This window comes from Rhinatrema bivittatum, chromosome 3 (genome assembly GCF_901001135.1).
Source record: "Rhinatrema bivittatum chromosome 3, aRhiBiv1.1, whole genome shotgun sequence".
Lineage (NCBI taxonomy): Eukaryota > Metazoa > Chordata > Amphibia > Gymnophiona > Rhinatrematidae > Rhinatrema > Rhinatrema bivittatum.
The window spans coordinates 22,730,943-22,751,666 of record NC_042617.1 but is presented as its reverse complement, the minus strand read 5'-3'; the positions used below and the strand labels follow the sequence as shown (position 1 = coordinate 22,751,666).

Genomic DNA, 20,724 nt, shown 5'->3' with positions numbered 1-20,724 from the left:
CCGCTGCTGCTTTTCCCTCAAGCCTGGCAGTCACTGCCACCACCAATCCAAGCCAGAAATGTTGCAGGCGACGCTGTATCCTGCCCCCGCCATCCCGCCGCACTTCAGCCTCCCCCCCTCCCCACTCCCCTTCTTGGAGTTTCAGATTTTCTCTGAATGCTTGTTTATAATTTATGGTCTTTCTTTTATTCTATATTAGATAAAAGAGTCAGTCTGCATTCTGCATGTTTGACAGAGGTGAGGGATTCTGCTAACTAGGATGCAGATTCTGTGTAGGAATCTAGAGCAGTCTGGTTTGCTTTGTTTTTCCAATAATAAGTGTACTGTGCTCTGTTCTGTATTTGCAATCTTGCTTTTTTTTATAGGTAAGGTTGTTGCTGTTCAAGTCCTGGGTGTTAGCGCTCTTTTATGGTATGGCTGGTGTGCTATATCATTTCTAAATGTCTTTTTAGCAGGTTTTCATGTGTTATTTCACCAAAGTGTCTAGCAGGGAAGGGATTGTGAAGTACTGTTACTGAGGGGATATCAGAATTTGAATATATATTTTTGTATGGTGAGTTGAAAGGGGAAAATTTCCTAACTCTGCTCTGTATAAACTCCAGAAGAGGTCAGAACTTTCTGAGGTTGGCAGTGAAATGCATGAGAATTTGTCTGTATCGAAAAACTGTATGCTGCATACGCATATCAGTCCCAGATTTCTCACTGATGCAGTAAACAAAGATTACAATTTTTGTGAAAAAAAAAACATTTAATAATGATATTTTATAAGCAGTTATTGAAATTAAAGAATGTGATCTTTCTTCTACATCATTTTCAATAAAATGTCTAGAATTTGGTTTTTTTTTTAGTATAGCTGTTAAATGTGTGCAGTGTGCTACTCACATGAGCATCATCTGTCAGGTGTGTCATGATGTAAAAAAGGTTGAGAACCACTGGTCGTAGGGTATGCTTTAATTATTTAGGAAAAAGTGTGAAATTTATGTTCGAGATATTTGGGCTGAATTTTGCTAGGCTCCAGGTCAAAGGATGTACCCGTTGAAGGTTGGCTTGGCATGCTTTTGGGACCTGTTGATGCAGATGCTGCACGGAAAGTGCACGAGGAATTCCGACAGGTACTGTGTGGGCTACTTTTGAAAAATTCCTACAATCCGCCCCTGGTCAGAAACCAAACAGAGGTCAGCAGGGGACCTCGGTAAGGTTCCTTCACACTGAAGATTTAGAGCCGGTACTAAGGTTAGAAGACTTATTGCATTGGACTGCGTTGTTATGAGATTTGGTGCAGGTTCACGACCTGGCAGTGGTGTGAATTACAAACTGAGGATACAGCTGGTAAAGTTAATGTTCACCACCACAAAACAAGGTTACTGCGTGAATTATGAGCCTCTGTGAATTGTCTGCTGTCAAAATTAATTTTTATGATGACATCTGCTAGGTGACAATTCTTCTGTTGGAGGAGACTGACAGTTTTGATTATTGGAGAAGAGAAAAGTATATTTAGAGCAAAGACAAAGTTCTCCTTTAAAAATATTTTTAGATCACTGTTAATACCATTGCGCAGTTCAGAAGTGAGCCTGTAATAGACAAGGCCCCTTACTGCTGTGATACAGCTTTTCCTTTGACCCTATTCCCTTTATATTTAGCTTCAAACCAGTTTTGCAAGCTTTTGGTTGGAAGAATATAACTGCTACACTAGGACATCCTCATCTTGGAGGAACTGAGTGTAAATAATTTTCATTTCAATAAATATACTTGTTTTCCCACTTTACATTTCAGGCAGAAATATTAACAGGCTTCCCAGTGCGCTGTCCTGAAGATGCTGGGACGGCTGGGTCCGTTCTCTTAGAGAGAGGCTGCAGGCTGGTCATCGTGACCCTGGGAGCCGAGGGCTGTGTGGTCCTCTCAGCTGAAGAGATTACGCCAAAGCATATCCCTACTAGGAAAGTCAAAGCAGTGGATACTACAGTAAGTTTCTTTTGAGGCTTAAGGTCTTGCTTTGGAAGAGGCTCTTTAAATTCCAGCACAGTGCAAATCCTTAGGCGCCGGCAGAAAAAGTCTGTTTTTTCTGATGTGCAACTTATAGCCTGCCTGCAGTGTGTTTTATATTGCAGCCCCGGTTTTATGGACTAGAGTTTGTTACACTACAGCTCTCTACATACTGACTTGTCTCTTCTTCTCTAACCGGCTGGGCAGGCAGTATTTCTCACCAGAAACCGCAGGCCACTCAGGGTGGCTCTTTTTTCATGCCAGACATGTAACAGCCGTGTTTCATTGTCTCCAAAGCAGCTCCACAGCATGTGGGAGGAATTAGTAGAGAAAGGCCGTTTGGTGCTGATTGTCCGAGGGAAGAGACTTCATTTGTGTGCATGCATGGCGCTTATGCTTACAAAGTTCTGTTCAGTCATTTAATCCAGTGGTATTCGGTTTCCAACAGTCAGCCGTTTCCATTGTAAGCTGTGTTGAATTCATATGCTGTCCTTTTTAAAGGTAGATGTTGTGCATTAGCTCCATTTGTTTCTGTGATGTTTTTAAAACTGTGGCATCTTAAGGAGCCCACAGGTTGATTATCATGGAAATAAATCTTTTTCAGCACATCTAGTTCTCTAATTATCCTTTTCGAGGCTTCTCTCACTCCTCGACAAGGCATCAGGCCTGGAGATTCTGGATCAGTTCCTCTAGTCATCCCCTTTATGTAGGGACCTTCATTTTCATTTTGTATTTTATGCTTCCTGGGGATTTCGATGTGATCAACTACAAAAGCCAAAAGCCAAGTGACCCAATCAAAATAGTAAAGCACTAACAAACAGAAGGGGTCATATATCAAGAGACTTTAACCTGCTGGTATCATAAAAAGTGCAGGCAGCTAATTCAATTTGGCAAATGTACAAAATGCTTAATCATATACCAGAGTAGTGCCCGATAGATTTTTCTTTCTAATGAGTTTTTTTTTTTGCAACTAAAAGCACTGTAGCAAGTATCGTTACTTTCAGTGTCCATAGACAGCTTTCCAAAAATGCATGCCGTGTCAAAAGCAAAATGATTTGTGCCATCGGAGACATAAAGGGGCAGATTTTAAAAGACTTACGCACTCCGGGCCTATTTTCAAAAGGCCCGGCGGCGCACATAGAGCCCCAGGACGCGTGTAAGCCCTGGGGCTTGAAAAAAGGGGCGGGGTGGGGGTGGGGCGGTCTGGGGGCAGGGTGGGGGCGTGGCCAGAGGCCTCTGCATGGCCGCTGGGCCAGGGGATCGCGTGCCGGCAGTCGGCCGGTGCATGCAAGTTATGCCTGCCTCTGGCATGCGTAACTTCTACAACAAAGGTACGGGGGGGGGGGTTCTTTAGGGCTGGGGGCGGGCAAGGGAGGGGAAGGTGGGGGGGAAAGGAAAGTTCCCTCTGAGGCCATTCCGATTTTGGAGCGGCCTCGGAAGGAATTGGAAAAGCCAGCTGGTCTCCCCGAAGGCTCGGCACGCGCAAGTTTGTTTCTTAAGTTAGTAATTTTTTCACTGAAAAATTGGGCGATTTCGTTACATTTTGATTCTGGTAGATTTTGAGGTGAATCTTGTTTGTCATTGGTTCTCAATAGTATCAAACCTAACCAATGACAAACAAGATTCACCTCAAAATCTACCAGAATCAAAATATAACGAAATTGCCCAATTTTCCAGTGACAAATTTACTAACTTAAGAAACAAACTTTCAAACACTACCAACCAAGAAATTAAAATGCAAAAAAGAGATGTCAAACAATGGTCATTATTTACTGAGATATCTGAGATGGAGGTGGAAAACATGCTAAAAAACATTAACCCACACTAAATCGACTCAATACCAACATTTGAACTTAAGAAATCAGCTAACGCAGTCTCCCGTACAGTAGCTAAGATCATAAACCTATCCCTAGAAGAAGGTTCTATGCCAGATATTCTGAAAGGAGCAATTATAAAACCAATCTTAAAGAAAAAAAACAGTGACCACCTGATCCTGAACAACTACCGCCCAGTATCAAACCTTCCCTTAATAGCTAAACTAATAGAAAAAACAGTACAGAAACAGCTGGCTGAACACCTGGATGACAATAACATACTGTACCCATCTCAACATGGATTTCGAAAGCACTACAGCACCGAGACACTACTCCTCTCGCTAACAGATAACATTCTAAGAGGTTTTGATAGCGGTAAACATTACATTCTAATAATGCTAGACTTATCAGCAGCCTTCGACACAGTGAACCATAAAATACTGCTAAAAAGACTAGAAGAAATCGGATTACACGGCAAAACATTAAACTGGTTCAGTTCATATCTAAAAAATAGGTCATTCCAAGTTCAGGTCAACAACACATTATCAAAAAAAAATCAATCTCAAGACAGGAGTACTGCAGGGATCAGCCCTGTCTGCAACCCTCTTTAACATATACATGATGCCCTTATGCCATCTGCTTGCAGGACTAGGAATCATACATTACATTTATGCAGACGATATTCAACTAATTCTACCCATAGAAGACACATTAGAGAAAACCTTAAACCTAGCTAACATGTTCCTAGACATTATAAGACAACTACTAAACCAAATGGAACTTGTGATTAATATTGATAAAACAGAATTTCTACTCTTAGAACGGAAAAATACTGAAATCACCCAAACTTCAATAATCCTCAAAGACAACCAGAAAATTGAACTAGCTGAAAAAGTACGTAACCTTGGAATAATAATAGACCCTGAAATCAATTTAAAACATCACATATCACTGAAAGTAAAAGAAGGCTATGCAAAACTCATGATCCTCAGAAGGCTAAAACCACTACTAACACCAGATCATTTCAGAACAGTACTTCAGGCACTAGTCTTTTTCAGCACTGACTACTGCAATGCCCTTTTACTAAGACTCGCAAATACAACATTAAGACCACTTCACATACTACAGAACACAGCAGCCAGAATACTAACTGGAAAAAGAAGGAGGGACCATATAACTGACACTCTAGTGGAATTACATTGGCTACCTATAGATCACAGAATACAATACAAAGCCTTATGTACCATACATAAACTAATACATGATGAAAAATCAGACTGGCTAAACACAGCTTTACGAGTACACATCCCACATAGAAACCTTCGATCAGCAAATAAAGCACTCTTAACCATTCCTTCAGTAAAAACAGCAAGACTAACCCAATTGAGAGAAAGGGCCCTATCACTAGCAGGCCCCACACTTTGGAACGCAATGCCCACAGAGATCAGATTACAAAGAGACCTCAAAACATTTAAGAAAAGTTTGAAAACATGGGGGCGGATTTTAAGAGCCCTGCTCGCGTAAATCCGCACGCCGGCGCACCTATTTTCCACAGGCCTGCCGGCGTGCGCAGAGCCCCGGGACTCGCGTAAGTCCCGGGGTTTTTCGAGGGGGCGTGTCGGGGCGGGGCCGATCGGCGCGGCGTTTCGGGGGCGGGCCCCGGGGCGTGGTTTCGGCCCGGGGCGGTCCGGGGGCATGGTCGCGCCCTCCAGAACCGCCCCCGGGTCACGTCTCGGCGTGCTAGCGGCCCGCTGGCGCGCGGGGATTTACTTCTCCCTCCGGGAGGCGTAAATCCCCCGACAAAGGTAGGGGGGGGTTTAGATAGGGCCGGTGGGGTGGGTTAGATAGAGGAAGGGAGGGGAAGGTGAAGGGAGGGCGAAAGCGAGTTCCCTCCGAGGCCGCTTCGATTTCAGAGCGGCCTTGTAGGGAACGGAGGCAGGCTGCGCGGCTCGGCGCGTGCCGGCTGCACAAAATCGGCAGCCTTGCGCGCGCCGATCCTGGATTTTAGCAGATACGCGCAGCTACGCGCGTATCTACTAAAATCCAGCATACTTTTGTTTACGCCTGGTGCGCCAACAAAAGTACGCGAAGGCGCACTTTTTAAAAATCTACCCCATGGCTTTTTAAACAAGCATTTTATAAAGAGACGGAAAATAGAAAACATTCAGGAATAGGCAGAAGAGCACAGACACACAGCACTTAGAAATATACAGTAGAGGGGTCTATGAACTCTACTTCACTTTAAACATAATCGTAACAGTATGAATATTGAATTTTACCCGTAAACAGTACCTTTCGGGTACACTCGGTCATGACCTACTTCACTAAACAATTGTCATTCCTTAATGATTTATTGTAACTGAACCTTTGACGGCACCTGTTAGAATGTACTATAGTACGCTTTTCCCTTCATTAATTTATGTGCCTACATGTAAACCTTTGCGGTGGTAGATAACTTAGCGACGGTATAGAAAAGATTTCAAATAAATAAATAAATAATAAGTTACACTAGTGTGCACCCCCCTTGCGCGCGCTGACCCCTGATTTTATAACATACGTGCGGCTGCACGCATGTTATAAAATCGGGCGCATTTGTGCACGCTGGGTAGTGCGCACAAATGTAGGCCGCGCGTGTAGGTTTTAAAATCTGCCCTATAATTTTTTATATGCTTTTGTGCCTTGTAGCTATCAAAGTGGTACTTAGCTTGAAGTTCACTAGAAGCCTTCAAACGGTGGCTAGCTTCGTCACATATGGTCTCGGGGGCAATGGCCCGACACTGCCAGTGTCAGACTGTTGCCCTCGAGACCATACCAGGCAAAATAAAATAATAACTGAAAACGAAGGTCCCTACTTTTCTCACAGGACAAGCAGGATGGTTGTCCTCACAAATGGGTGACATCGAGGATGGAGCCCACCACGGAAAACTTCTGTCAAAGTTTAAACAGAACTTTGACTGGCCCCTACTGGGCATGCCCAGCAAGGCACTGACCCTGCAGCCAGCAGGGTTCTCCCTTCAGTCTTTTTTTTTCCGCGCAGCAGTTGCCACGCGGTGAAAGGAGCTCTCTAACCACGTTCCTGACAGGAATTTGGAAGTTAATTTCCTAAGAAAATTTGCCCCTCAGGGGTCTCCCTTCGACAAATTTTTTAGTCATCTTACGGAACCCGGTAAGTTTTTTGCCTTTTTCCATCGACTACCGTCGATTTTGGCCCTTGAGGCCTATTGGCACTTACCGATCCCCAGCCTAAATTTTGGCTTCAGGCCATGGCAACGGGGTTCCGCCGTTGTCCGGATTGTACCCGGACTATGTCCATCACAGACCCCCACAGGGTTTGTGTAATGTGTTTGGGTAGTGAGCATGATGTCCTGACTTGCACCAAATGTGCCTTAATGACACCCAAGGGTCGCAAAGCCAGGATGGAGAAGATGGGACTCCTCTTCCATGCACCCACCCCAACGCCATCGATAGCATCGACGTCATCGGAACCGGCACCGTCGAAGTTGTACCATCATCGTCAACCCTCCGGTGACCGTCCGCCATCGATCGCTTCTCGGCCGTCGACTCCCGTCCCTTCCCCGGATGGGCGAGGGGATCGGAAGGAAAAGCACCGCCATCGACGGCACAAGTCTCGGCCTGTCGAGGATCCACAGCCATCGACCTCTGCTCAAGCCGAGCCACCGACAAAGAAGCCGCGAACAGACTGGACACCCTCCACGTCTCGTTCGCCGGCATCGAGGAAACCCTCACCCTCCCGGGGTGCGGGGGCCGTGATCCCACTGGTTACGGTGGTCCCTCCGGCCCTGCCTCAGCCTCCCTCTCCCGTCGAGCCGGGTATGGTTACCCCTGGTCTCCGGGCAGAACTGGACCGGCTGGTCCAGGAGGCCATCGAGAAAGCGATGAAGAAATTGCAACCTCCATCGGCACCGTCTCCGGCACCGGTTCCAGTGCCGCCCCCGACACCGACACCGGCACCGGCTTCGCCACCGAGGAGGGAACCGACCACCGAGCCGTTGATACAAGCGCTAGCACCGCTACTGAGCCGCATGGAGGCGCTCATGACGGCCCTTCCATCGGTGATTCCAGTACCATCGACAACACCACCGTCTCTGACTGGATTTTCATCGGCAGGAGAAACACCGTTCCGGATTCCCCCTTCCGGGGTGGTTCCATCGGTGCCTTCTGGTATATCTCCACCGATATATCCTTCGGTTCCATCCATTCCACGCCAGGCACCGATTCCATCGGCAGCACCGAAGCCATCGATGCCATTTCTGGTTCCACCTACGGCACCGATTCCACCTCGGTTTCCATCGATGCCTTCAGAGCCTCAGCCAGGTCCATCAGGGCTACAAGCCCCACTTGATCCCTACGATACCTGGGGTGATGATGATGATACATCTTCTGACACAGATTTGCCTTCGCCACCATCTCCTACAGAGAGTAGAAAAAGATCTCCTCCTGAGGATCTATCTTTCATTAATTTTGTGAAAGAGATGTCAGAAGTTGTACCCTTTCAACTACAATCTGAAGCTGATGACAGACACCAGATGATGGAACTCCTTCAATTTCTGGATGCTCCAAAAATCATCGCTTCCATCCCTATACACCAGGTGTTTTTGGATCTGCTCAAGAAAAACTGGGAATCTCCTTCATCAGTGTCCCCAGTTAACAAAAAAGCTGACTCCACCTACCTTGTCCAGTCAGCACCAGGTTTCCAAAAACCTCAACTGGATCATCGCTCTGTTGTGGTTGAGTCCGCGCAGAAGAAGGCCAAGCGTCTTAAGCCACACTCTTCTACCCCACCTACCAGGGACAACAAGTTCCTAGATAGTGTTGGACGGAAAGTCTATCATGGAGCTATGTTGATTTCACGCATAGCTTCATATCAACTTTACATGACTCAGTACAACAGAGCCATCCTTAAGCAGATGCAAGACTATGCTGACACGTTGCCAGACCAATACCAACCGCAGCTTCAAGCCCTTCTTCACAAGGGATTTGAGGCAGGGAAGCACGAGATTAGGACTGCCTACAACATATTCGATGCTTCCACAAAAGTTTCAGCCACAGCCATCTCAGCCAGACGTTGGGCTTGGTTAAAATCATCCAACCTTCGCCCAGAGGTTCAGGATCGTCTTGCTGATTTACCCTGCTTAGGCGATAATTTGTTTGGAGAGCAAATTCAGCAGATTGTGGCGGAGTTAAAAGACCACCATGAGACGTTGAAACAACTCTCATCTGTCCCACCTGAGCTGACCTCCAAGCAACCGCAAAAGAAAGACTCTAAGAAGTCATTCTTTTGACCACGCCGTTATTACCCTCCATCGGCCAGGCCTCGTCCAGCTCGATCCTCTACTAGGCCTCAGCCGCGTCAGCCTAGGAAACAAAGGCCTACTGTAGCCCCTCCTCCTGGGCCTGCGGCTGGCCTTTGACTCCCCTGTAGGGAACACATGCCAAACCCCTCTTCCGGACATCCCTGTAGGAGGTCGACTGTACCATTTTCTACAACCTTGGTTGCAGATCACCTCAGATCAGTGGGTGCTAACAATTATCGCACAGGGTTACCACCTCAACTTCATATCTCTTCCGGCAGACTCCCCGCCTCTTCAAGCGTGGAGTCTATCCACCCATTTGGCTCAATTACAACAGGAAGTATCCCTTCTTCTGCAATCAAATGCTATGGAACCCGTTCCTCCCTCTCAACGAGGCAAGGGATTCTATTCCAGATACTTCCTAATACCAAAGAAATCAGGGGGACTACGTCCCATTTTGGACCTTCGAGCCCTCAACAAATACCTTCAAAAAGAGAAGTTCAAAATGGTAACCCTAGGCGCGCTGCTCCCTCTGCTACAAAGAGGGGATTGGCTGTGCTCTCTCGACCTCAAGGACGCTTATACCCACATTGCGATCACACAATCCCATCGCAAATATCTGCGGTTTCTAGTAGGCCACGACCATTATCAATACCGTGTCCTACCTTTCGGTCTAGCTTCTGCCCCACGAGTCTTTACCAAATGTCTCGTAGTGGTAGCAGCATTCCTAAGGAAGGAAGGTGTCCACGTCTACCCATACCTGGACGATTGGCTAATCAGGGCCTCCACCCAACAGATAGCTCAATCCTCCCTAAAATTGACAATTCAAACACTCCTTTCCTTAGGGTTTCTCGTCAATTACGAGAAATCTTGCTTAGTCCCGTCTCAAACCTTATCCTTCATTGGGGCAGACTTGGACACCTTACAGGCAAAGGCTTACCTTCCTCTTCAGAGGGTCCACACCCTAATGTCCCTGGCTCGCCAGCTCCAGTCTCAGAACATTGCCACGGCTCGCCAGTTCCTCATTCTCCTAGGGCACATGGCATCCTTGGTTCAAGTCACTCCCATGACCCGACTAGCCATGAGAGTAACACAATGGACTCTACGACACCAATGGATTCAAGCTTTTCAGCCTCTGTCCTCCATAGTCACAGTCACACAAGCGCTGCGCCTATCCTTAACCTGGTGGACGACTCAGGTCAACCTCCTTCAGGGCTTACCCTTTCTTCCACCGGATCCGCAAGTAATCCTAACCACCGACGCTTCTCACATCGGTTGGGGAGCCCATGTGGACGACTTTCAAACCCAAGGGTTATGGTCCAAAGAGGAAGCCGAACACCAGATCAATTTCCTGGAACTTCGAGCAATCCGCTATGCGCTCCGCACTTTCAAAGATCATCTCTTTCATCAGATAATCTTAATCCAGACGGACAACCAAGTGGTCATGTGGTACATAAACAAGCAGGGAGGCACAGGCTCCTTCCTTCTGTGTCAGGAAGCTGCGCAGATCTGGGCGGAAGCCCTCTCCCACTCCATGTACCTCAGGGCCACTTACCTGCCGGGAGTAGACAATGTATTGGCAGACCAGCTGAGCCGTGTCTTCCAACCACACGAGTGGTCACTCGATCCTCTGGTAGCGACCTCTCTGTTTCACAAGTGGGGTTCTCCTCGCATAGACCTCTTTGCGTCCCCTCAGAACCACAAAGTGGACGATTACTGCTCTCTCATTCGGAGCCAGCACTCTCGGCCGAGGGATGCATTCTCCCTCAAGTGGACAACCGGTCTGCTCTATGCATTCCCTCCACTCCCTCTTGTGTCAAAGACTCTCGTGAAGCTACGCCAGGACGGAGGAACCATGATCCTGATAGCACCTTACTGGCCACGCCAAGTATGGTTTCCAATACTCCAGGATCTCTCCATCCGCAGGCACATTCCTCTGGGAAAGGACCCGCATCTGCTCACTCAAAACGACGGATGCCTCCTCCATCCCAACCTCCAAGTCTTGTCCCTGACGGCATGGATGTTGAAAGGTTAGTCCTTCAGCCTTTCAACCTTTCAGATTCCGTTTCTCGGGTCCTGATAGCTTCACGAAAGCCTTCCACAAGAAAGTCTTACTCATACAAATGGAAAAGGTACACATCATGGTGCACTTCTCAGTCCCTTGATCCCCTTTCCTGTCCAATCTCCAAATTCTTGGACTATTTATGGCATCTCTCTGAATCAGGTCTTAAAACCTCTTCTATCAGAATGCATGTCAGTGCGGTAGCCGCCTTCCATAAGGGTATTGGGGGTAATCCTATTTCAGTACAACCCCTAGTAACACGCTTTCTTAAGGGCTTGCGCCATCTAAAGCCGCCCTTGCGTCCTCCGGCCCCATCCTGGGACCTTAACCTGGTTCTTGGTCGTCTTATGAAACCTCCTTTCGAACCTCTGCACTCCTGTGACTTTAAATACCTCACTTGGAAAGTGTTATTCCTTTTGGCTATTACTTCAGCTCGCAGGGTTAGTGAATTACAGGCCCTAGTTACCTATCCGCCTTACACTAAGCTCCTGCAGGACCGCGCGGTACTCCGCACTCACCCTAAATTTTTACCTAAGGTAGTTTCTGAGTTTCATATCAATCAATCCATCATACTACCTATCTTTTTTCCCAGGCCCCACTCCAACTCTGGAGAGCAGACCCTGCATATCCTAGACTGTAAACGGGCTCTAGCTTTTTACCTAGACCGTACAGTTTCCCACAGGAAGAGCACTCAATTATTCGTCTCTTTCCATCCTAATAAGTTGGGACAACCTGTGGGTAAGCAGGCTCTTTCTTCCTGGTTGGCGGACTGCATTTCTTTTTGCTATGAGCAAGCTGGCATTCCTTTTCAAGACCGTGTTAAAGCACACTCTGTGAGGGCCATGGCGACGTCAGTGGCACACCTTCGATCGGTGCCGCTTCCTGACATCTGCAAAGCTGCAACCTGGAGTTCTCTCCATACCTTTGCAGCCCATTATTGTTTGGACAAGGCTGGAAGACAGGACTCCATCTTCGGCCAGTCTGTCTTGCGTAACCTTTTTCCAACCTGATGTACCAACACCCTTCCACCTACCCGGTTGGGTGCGGATGCCCTTTCCCAAATTTCTCCTCACTTATTGTGCCTGCTGCACACCATTGGGTACATTTGGTGCAAGTCGGGACATCCTCAGCTCGGTACTCACCCATTTGTGAGGACAACCATCCTGCTTGTCCTGTGAGAAAGCAAATGTTGCTTACCTGATGTAACAGGTGTTCTCACAGGACAGCAGGATGTTAGTCCTCACGAAACCCGCCCGCCTCCCCGCGGTGTTGGGTTCGTTTTATTCTTACTTTCTAGGCACTGCCTGTAGCTTTGAAAATCAGACTGAAGGGAGACCCCTGCTGGCTGCAGGGTCAGTGCCTTGCTGGGCATGCCCAGTAGGGGCCAGTCAAAGTTCTGTTTAAACTTTGACAGAAGTTTTCTGTGGTGGGCTCCATCCTCGATGTCACCCATTTGTGAGGACTAACATCCTGCTGTCCTGTGAGAACACCTGTTACATCAGGTAAGCAACATTTGCTATATGTGACCTGGTCCAGATCACTTAACATCCCTGTGCTCAGGCACAACGTAAGCTTTTTAGTGCCAGGATCTGTGAATTATTTTGTACTATCCATGTTAGTTCATAATTATTATTATACTAATTGGTTTTTATTATTATTAATTCTTGCATTCCCCATCCAAATGAGAAATGGCTAGTGGTTAGAGAATTATACTGGGAAACCAGGATTCAAATCCCACTTCTGCTACTGATACTCTTTGAGACCTTGGGGTAGTGTTATGGGTTCAGACTGCGCACACTGGTAGCCTGCCCGGGGGGGGGGGGGGGGGCTAATCTCACTGAGGTTTTTACTGGGGCTACCTGAGGGGCTTAATAACATAAGAAATTGCCATTCTGGTGCAGACCAAGGGTCCATCAAGCCCAGCATCCTGTTTCCAACAGTGGCCAATCCAGGCTACAAGTAGCTGGCAAGTACCAAAACACAAAGTATATCCCATGTTACTGCTGCCAGCAATAGCAGTGGCTATTTTCTAAGTCAACTTAATTAATAGCAGGTAATGGACTTTTCCTCCAAGAACTTATCCAAACCTTTTTTAAACCCAACTACACTAAGGGCCGGATTTTAAAAGGGTTACGCGCGTAACCCTTTTAACATGCCCCTGCATGCGCCAAGCCTATATTGCATAGGCTTCCAGTGCGTGCAAAGCCCTGGGATGCGCGTAAGTCCCAGGGCTTTCTTGGGGTGGGCGTGTCAGGGGCGAGACGCGATCAGCGCGTCATCCGGGGGCGGTGCCACGGGCATGGTTTCAGCCCGGGGGCGTTCCGGGGACATGGCCGCAGTCTCCGGACCAGCCCCCGGACCAGAACATGGCGCATGGCAGCCGGCCCGGCGTGCGCAAAGTTACGCCTGCTTTGAGCAGGCTTAACTTGTGTGACAAAGGTAGGGGGGGGTGGGTTAGGTAGGGGAAGGGAGGGGAAGGTGGGGGGAGGCGGAGGGAACGGGCAGCGCATGCAGGGCTCAGCGCGCGCAAGTTGCACAAATGTGCACCCCCTTGCGCGCGCCGACCCTGGATTTTATAAGATACGCGTGGCTACGCGTGTATCTTATAAAATCCGGCATACTTTTGTTCGCGCCTGGTGCGAGAACAAAAGTATGCGCGCGCGCTATGTTTTAAAATGTACCCCAGCCTGCACTAACCATATCCTCTGGCATCAAATTCCAGAGCTTAATTGTGCATTGAGTTAAAAATAATTTTCTCTGAATAGTTTTAAATGTGCTACATGCTAACTTCATAGATGCCCCCTAGTCCTTCTATTATCTGAAAGAGTAAATAACTGATTCACATCTACTCGTTCAAGACCTCTCATGATCTTAAAGACCTCTATCATATCCCCCTCAGCCGTCTCTTCTCCAGACTGAACAGCCCTAACCTCTTTAGCCTTTCCTCATAGGGGAGCTGTTCCATCATCCCCTTTATCCCATATAAACACACACAATTCCTGGGATTATACCCAGAGGCTTGAACCCAGGAGCTTATCCCTACACAAAGAGCCACACACAAACTTTTATTCAGTACATTACGGTTCCAGGTATTTAGGAAAGTGAGTTTATTTGAGCAGTAGGAGGATAGAACAAAATAAAATCAGATTACACATAAGAAGTAATGGTAGATGATAACAATTGCTACATAGATATACAAAGCTCACATATTTCCAAAGAATCAGCGGTACCATCACGTCCAGCGAGCTCTCCCCTCTCTCTCTTGCTCTCTCTCCTTATATGCTACAAATACTTCTGTAAAATAGTGGTGTTCCCTTCCTCTTATTTTTTTATCAAATTTCAGGCACAGCTGTGTGGCCTTCACTTTCTCTCAGGCTTTAGTATAAGTTAATAACAACTGCTTCTCATCATAGGCCTAGTGGAATAACTAAAATAAAAAGACTCTTGCCTGTTCATAAACATTTCACAGTGCAAGACAGTAAATAGGAGTTCACTCGGAGGTTGGCCTGTGGCCTTCAAACTAGTCGGTGTCTTGGTGAAAACTCTGAATCCCTACGGCCTACCCTCTATATACATTCTCAGCAAAAGTAACAAAAAATGACTCCAACAGCTAGTCACCTTATCTCCCATTGCCTCAGGTTCCCACTTATATTGTAAACTCTTTGGGTACGGTGCTAGTAGTGCTATAAAAATAAGAAGTAATATTTTTATATCCAATTCACAAAAAAGGCCTATATCATATTTATAGAGGAGGGGGATAGTGAGAATATTTTTCACTGAGAGTCTTCATCTCTGGAAATTTGGCCCTCCGGAAAGCTTTCTAGATAAAATCTATTCAATCTGAAGAGCTGCTGTTCTTGCTAGCGAAGGGAGAGCTTGCTTTGATAAATTAAGATCAGAAGTATAGACTAATAACAAACTCAGCATGTTTGCATGGATTCTTTCCTAGGGTACTTCCTCCTTTACTGTCCCACACACATGGTCAGGTGTAAAAGCCTTAGTTCTGCTGGGAAAAAAAATACAGTTGTTTCATTGTATTTTTAAATGTAGCATACGGTCCAAAAAAATGGGAAAGGGGTACATTCTCATTGCTGCACCTAACTGCAGAGTTCTGTGCCTAAGTCCAAATGTACGTAAAAGAACCCAATTTTTAAATACAGGAAACACACACACAACTGAGTTTAAAATCAGGTTGTCATGGAGCTAAATATAAGTCCAAGTGTACGTAAAAGAACCCAATTTTTAAATACAGGAAACACACACACAACTGAGTTTAAAATCAGGTTGTCATGGAGCTAAATATAAGTCCAAATGTACATAAAAGAACCCAATTTTTAAATACAGGAAACACACACACAACTGAGTTTAAAATCAAGTTGTCATGGAGCTAAATATAAGTCCACTACAGTACCCATTGCAAAATGAAGTCTAAAGTCAAGCAAGTTAATGGCATACCATATATGTTTACCTTTTTTTTTAATTTTCAAGTATTGAAATCAATAACACTTTCCCCAAAATGCACCCACCTCTTTGTTTTTTATGTGGCCCAGTTTATGCATCTTATGAACTTAGACTGAATTAATAGATAGCTGATAATCCATTTGAGAGCATACAACCAACCTACATTCATAAGGCCTTATTTTAAACACACAAGTCCCCAAAGCTTTTGAAAATGTGTGTCCAAAAAGGTGTATTTGTTTGCGATTATAGTAGCCACTGCTCTCCTGCTCCTATGTCTTGGGAGAGAAAGAAGTAGCGAGTGCTGTGCTGGGCAACACCTCTCGGAAGTAAATAGATAGAGAATCGTTAACTCTTAACTCAATAAAATATGATTTATTAAGTATGTTTCATCTTAATGTCGTATAAAACTGTTAAGTTTTAAAACACGAACTTAATAGCTGTTAGAATGCTCATCACCCTGACCTAACAAATTAATGACACAACAAATGCATCAGTTATAAACATATAACCCACATCTCACATACATTCCTACAAACACTGATACAATAAAGTGCAAGTCATGCAACTATACCTAAATATAAAAGTACAAATTGTAATTGCAGAATATACATTGATACAATGTGTACCACAAGATATCCCCACAAAGTATACGCTGATACAATGTGTGCAACAGAGGCCACTGTTTCACCAAGACGGCTTCATCAGGGGGATTTGTGTGTTACAATGTATCTTTAAAGAACATCTTGGAAATTGGCACAATGAGCTAGGTCTGAGGTGTTCTTCTAACAATTATTCGCTTGCAGATCCACTCAGAGGGCAAGGAAGGTGAAATATCACAACTGTGACATAATAAATAGAAAGGAGTATGTTAAAAAATGAAAAATGGAAATAATGATAAAATGTATGTAATCAAACTATTTTTTGAGAGTAAAATGACTTACTTCAAACTGGATAAACACATGTAAGTAATTTTAGTTACACGTGAAAAGTGTGGAGAAAACGTGTTTGAAACTGTCTTTTCAAAGTATCTCTGTAAAACACCAAGATATCTGTTAAGAAAAGGATTTTTTTTTTTTTTAGAGAAAATGAATAATGAATAAAACAAGCTTAATCATGAGAAAAGATAAAACAGCCCTTAGTGAACTTACCCAAAAAATAATATGGGAGAAAAAAGCTCCAGTGTGTTTGGCCATAAGGTTTTATACAATATCCTTTGCCCTTTCCAAGTATCTGAAAGCGATTACAGGAATATGCAATTGTTTATAAATCAATCAATGCCTTCTTAATAATGCTGTAATACAGCAAATTTTGAAGAAACAAAAATCCCTCTCTGAGCCTGGCCTGAGGAGAAAAAACATTCTGCACGGGGGCCTGTGATTCTCGCTCTAGGAGAAGAGAGAAAATCGGTGCAGGCCAGGGTATCCTTTCCCCGGTCTGCAGAAGAACAGAGGGAGCTGGGTGGGTCTGGGAATCCTCTGAGATCCTGAAATGGAGAGCAAGACAGAGAGAGAGAGAGAGAGAGAGAGAGAGTCCACACCTATCTAGGGATCTGCTCTCCAAACCGTGCGAAATTTAAAAAAAAAAAAAAAAAAATCACTTCTTCCGTGTTTCGTAGTTTTACGCGTGCATCAGTAAAGTTGCGCGTTTGCAGCGTTAGTCCACCCCTTGCACCCCCTCCTTCCAGTTCACATACTGTGGAATGTAGATTTGCAGTCAGGAATAGAAGTAAAAGGGGTAGTTCAGGACCCTTTCATTATAGCAAAAGTCAAGATAAATGATAAAAAGTTGAGTGTCAAAAAAATGTCCACTCATAATAGAGCAGGCAACCCAGGTGTGCCAGCAACCACAGCACTCCTTGGGGAGGGGGAGAACTCTCTAGCCATGGAGATCAGGGTGCTGCCACCACGCTGAGGGGGCCACTGTTGCCAACATTCTGAGGGACACTCCCCAGCCACGGAGAGTGCTTGCAGCAGGACATAACCAGGAAGAGCTCTGGTCCTGCCCCCTTTCTTGCAGTCCCATTCCTAGGGCCAAAAGGCAATGCTGACCGTCCTCTGCTGACCCGTGCCCTACGGGCAGAACCAGAGCCGGCCCCTGCCAACTCCTTCCTGCGGTGCGGGGGGGGGGGGGGGGGATACTGGCCCTGTCGCAGATGCGCAGAAGTAAGGGTCAATGCGCGTGCATTACACGGCCACCGCGCTACCAATTTCACTGGCGTTTCTAAAAATAAAATCTGTGGGTTTGGGTTTTTGCTGTTCAAATTTCGGTGAGCTCTGTTCTGCTGATTAAAGCAGTGACTCGTTCACAGAGAGAAGTCTCCCAGTTATTCTCCCTCCCGCAGTCCGGTGCCTAGCTGAAGGCGTTCCCCGCGCATGCACGGCGTTGGCGCCGTACTGTCGGGAGGTGGGAGGGGTTTATTGCGGGTGCAGGGGACGTGGGGTGCGCAGTGTTATGAAGGCTATTTTGAAAGCCCAAAAAGCGAATGCAGGTATTTGTTTCAGTGAATCTTAAGCCCAGAATCCCATCGTCCATCAGGGTAGAGCATACGGCATGTCGTGGCTGTGATGCAGCTCCTCTTTTGAACTAAAATGCCGATGCTGCGGGTTCAGCTTTACAAGAAATTTTGTTTGCATTCATTTATTTGTGTGTCTGGATCATTCTCTTATCTCTTTCACTGTTGCTTGTGGGTGACGGACCCTCTCTTTCACTATCGGGATCGAGTACCCACTTTTTGTCCTTTGAATTTTCCTTGTGTTTTTCTCTGTGGTTTGCGGCTCCTGGACTGCTTTTTGCTGGTTTTTGTTTTCAAGCTGGTCTGTATTTGGGGGTGGAGTGGTTGCCAATGTTTTTTCTTTTTTCTTTTTTTTTTTTATATCTGTGCAGTATCCCCTGAAGACGCAGTAAATTTTTGGAAATGTCGTCAAACCTCAAAAATGCTTCTCCAGGCCTAGAACACTGCATGAAACATTCTGTTTCCAGAGGTTTTACAAAGCGCAGAGCATCTCAAGGCTTTTCCCCTGCCATGGTTTCTGATGTATACTTATTTGCTGCTGAGGAAGGGAGGGGGGTTCTCTTTCTGGAAACTGCATTTTATTTTTTTTCAGTCCTTAGGTTGTCTGTATTTTCTCAAAGTTTTTTTTATGGGCTTGTGGCACTTTTATTCAGTGGCTTTGACTGGCGCAATCCCGAGCTCTACACAGGGACTTACAGAATCAGAAGTCTGTGTAGAAGATAAGAACAGGGGGGGGGGGGGAGTAACTGCTTTTCAAGCCACTTAATGCAGCTTCCTAGGCGCCCACTGAGGGAGGATGTTCTCTCTGCTTCTGTGCGGCTCGTTTGATTCATTGCTTGAGAGAGTGGTGGTGCTTGGGGGGTTGTTTTAGATTCAGCACTACACTCTCTCTCTCTCTCTCTTATCCCTAATCATCTCTTTTAATGGTATTTTAATCGTTATATGTGCGTTTTCTCCTAATATCAGAATGTGTATGCTGGAGGGTCAGTGAGGCATAGACATGGATCCATTTTCCCACCCCCTCTCTTGTCTGGCACTTAAGACACAAAGCAGCAGCACCCCAACTTGTTAGTCTTGCTGTGGGACAAAGACCGTGGCAGGCTTTACACCAACTATCAAAGTAAAAATGTGCGCTACGTGGGATGACAGGCAAACGTCTAACGAGAGAGAGAGAGAGAGAGAGACTGAGACTGTACGATAGGTATTTAAATCTCTATGGGGTAGATTTTAAAAGTCCTGCACGCGTAAATCCTGCCAGATTTACGCGCGCAGGGCACTCGCATGCCTATTTTGCATAGGCCGCCGGTGCACGCAAAGCCCCGGGACGCGCGTAAGTCCCGGGGCTTCGTAGAAGGGGTGGGAGGGGGCGTGTCGGAAGTCCGGGGGCGTGTCCGGGGTCAGGGGGCAGTCTGAGGCAGGTCCAGGGGTGTGGCAATAGTTCGGGGCGGCCGGGAGGGTGGTCCCGAGTCCCCCGGCACTGTGGCCGGCCTGTGCTGAGGGATGGTGAGGCGGCGCGCGCAAGTTACGCCTGCTTCGAGCAGGCGCAACTTGCACAACAAAGGTAAGGGGGATTTAGTTAGGGCTAGGGGGTGGGGGGACGCGGAAGGAAAGTTCCCTCCTAGGCCCCTACGATTTTGGAGCGGCCTCAGAGGGAACGGAGGCAGTCTAGGGGCCACTTTGACATTCAATGTGAAATTCCGGCTGGAATTTAGCTGGATAAAGGCTGAATATAGGAGGGTGAGCCATTTAGATGGATAACTAGTAGGTTATCCATCTAAATGGCTTTTGAATATGGACCTCTTAATGCCTTGTTATCTTATGTAATTCACCTTGGGCATTCTTTTAGGACATAACAGAATATCAGATGCTTATAAATAAATTATAAGTAAGAGAGATATGCAAAACATAAACCAAAAACTTACACACGGGGAGCATGTCCTCATTGGTAATTTTTTTTTTTTTTTATGAAAGTCTTTTATATTTAAAGTGGAAGCTTCGCATGTTTTATAGATAGGAAATATAATTGGACCTTCCCTCTGCTAAAAAAAAAAAAAAAAAAAAAAAAGCAGGTAAAACGCTGATAAAAATGGATCTGCCAAGACAGGTGGTGAAGAGGAGCACTGTTAGGCAGATGCCGCATGTGATAGTTCTGTTTGGCTCGCAATCTGACTCAGCTTTCTGAGCTCCTGAGGCAGGCAGAACAAGTCAAAACAAGCTACAGAGGCACAGGAGCCCCTTTTAGTGTTAAACTCCAGAAACCTGCTTTTTAAATGGAGATCCTAACTCGAAGTAAAATGTTTGTAAACAAACAAACAGCCATGTGCAAATTGCCAAGCAGGACACTTTGGCTGCTGAGCTGAAAGGTGCTGGCTGGGAGAAAAAGAGGAGGGGTCCTTCAGCACAATGGATGTGGTTTCGGACGTCTGGATCTGGTCCAAGCCGAAGTTAACACGTCCCCTCAAAAAGTAGTGAAAAAAAAAAAAAAAAGGCGAGGCCTAGGCTACAGTCTCATTGCTTTGTTCTCTCTAAAAACCCAGGATGCCAGATCTGTCAGCTAAACGTTTGATGGATGGAGGTATT

General features: G+C 46.1%; 1 protein-coding gene across 5 annotated transcripts in view; it reads left to right on the top strand.

Annotated features, from left to right (window-relative positions):
• RBKS (ribokinase) overlaps positions 1–20,724 on the top strand; it is a 276,072-nt gene that overhangs the window by 157,304 nt on the left and 98,044 nt on the right. For 4 of the 5 annotated variants that reach the window (XM_029592954.1, XM_029592953.1, XM_029592950.1 and 1 more), the window contains exon 7: positions 1,774–1,962. The exons of the other annotated variant lie outside the window; for it this stretch is intronic. In XM_029592954.1, the coding sequence (XP_029448814.1) occupies positions 1,774–1,962 (189 nt within the window). The remainder of the gene's footprint in view (positions 1–1,773; positions 1,963–20,724) is intronic. 5 annotated transcript variants of the gene reach the window in all.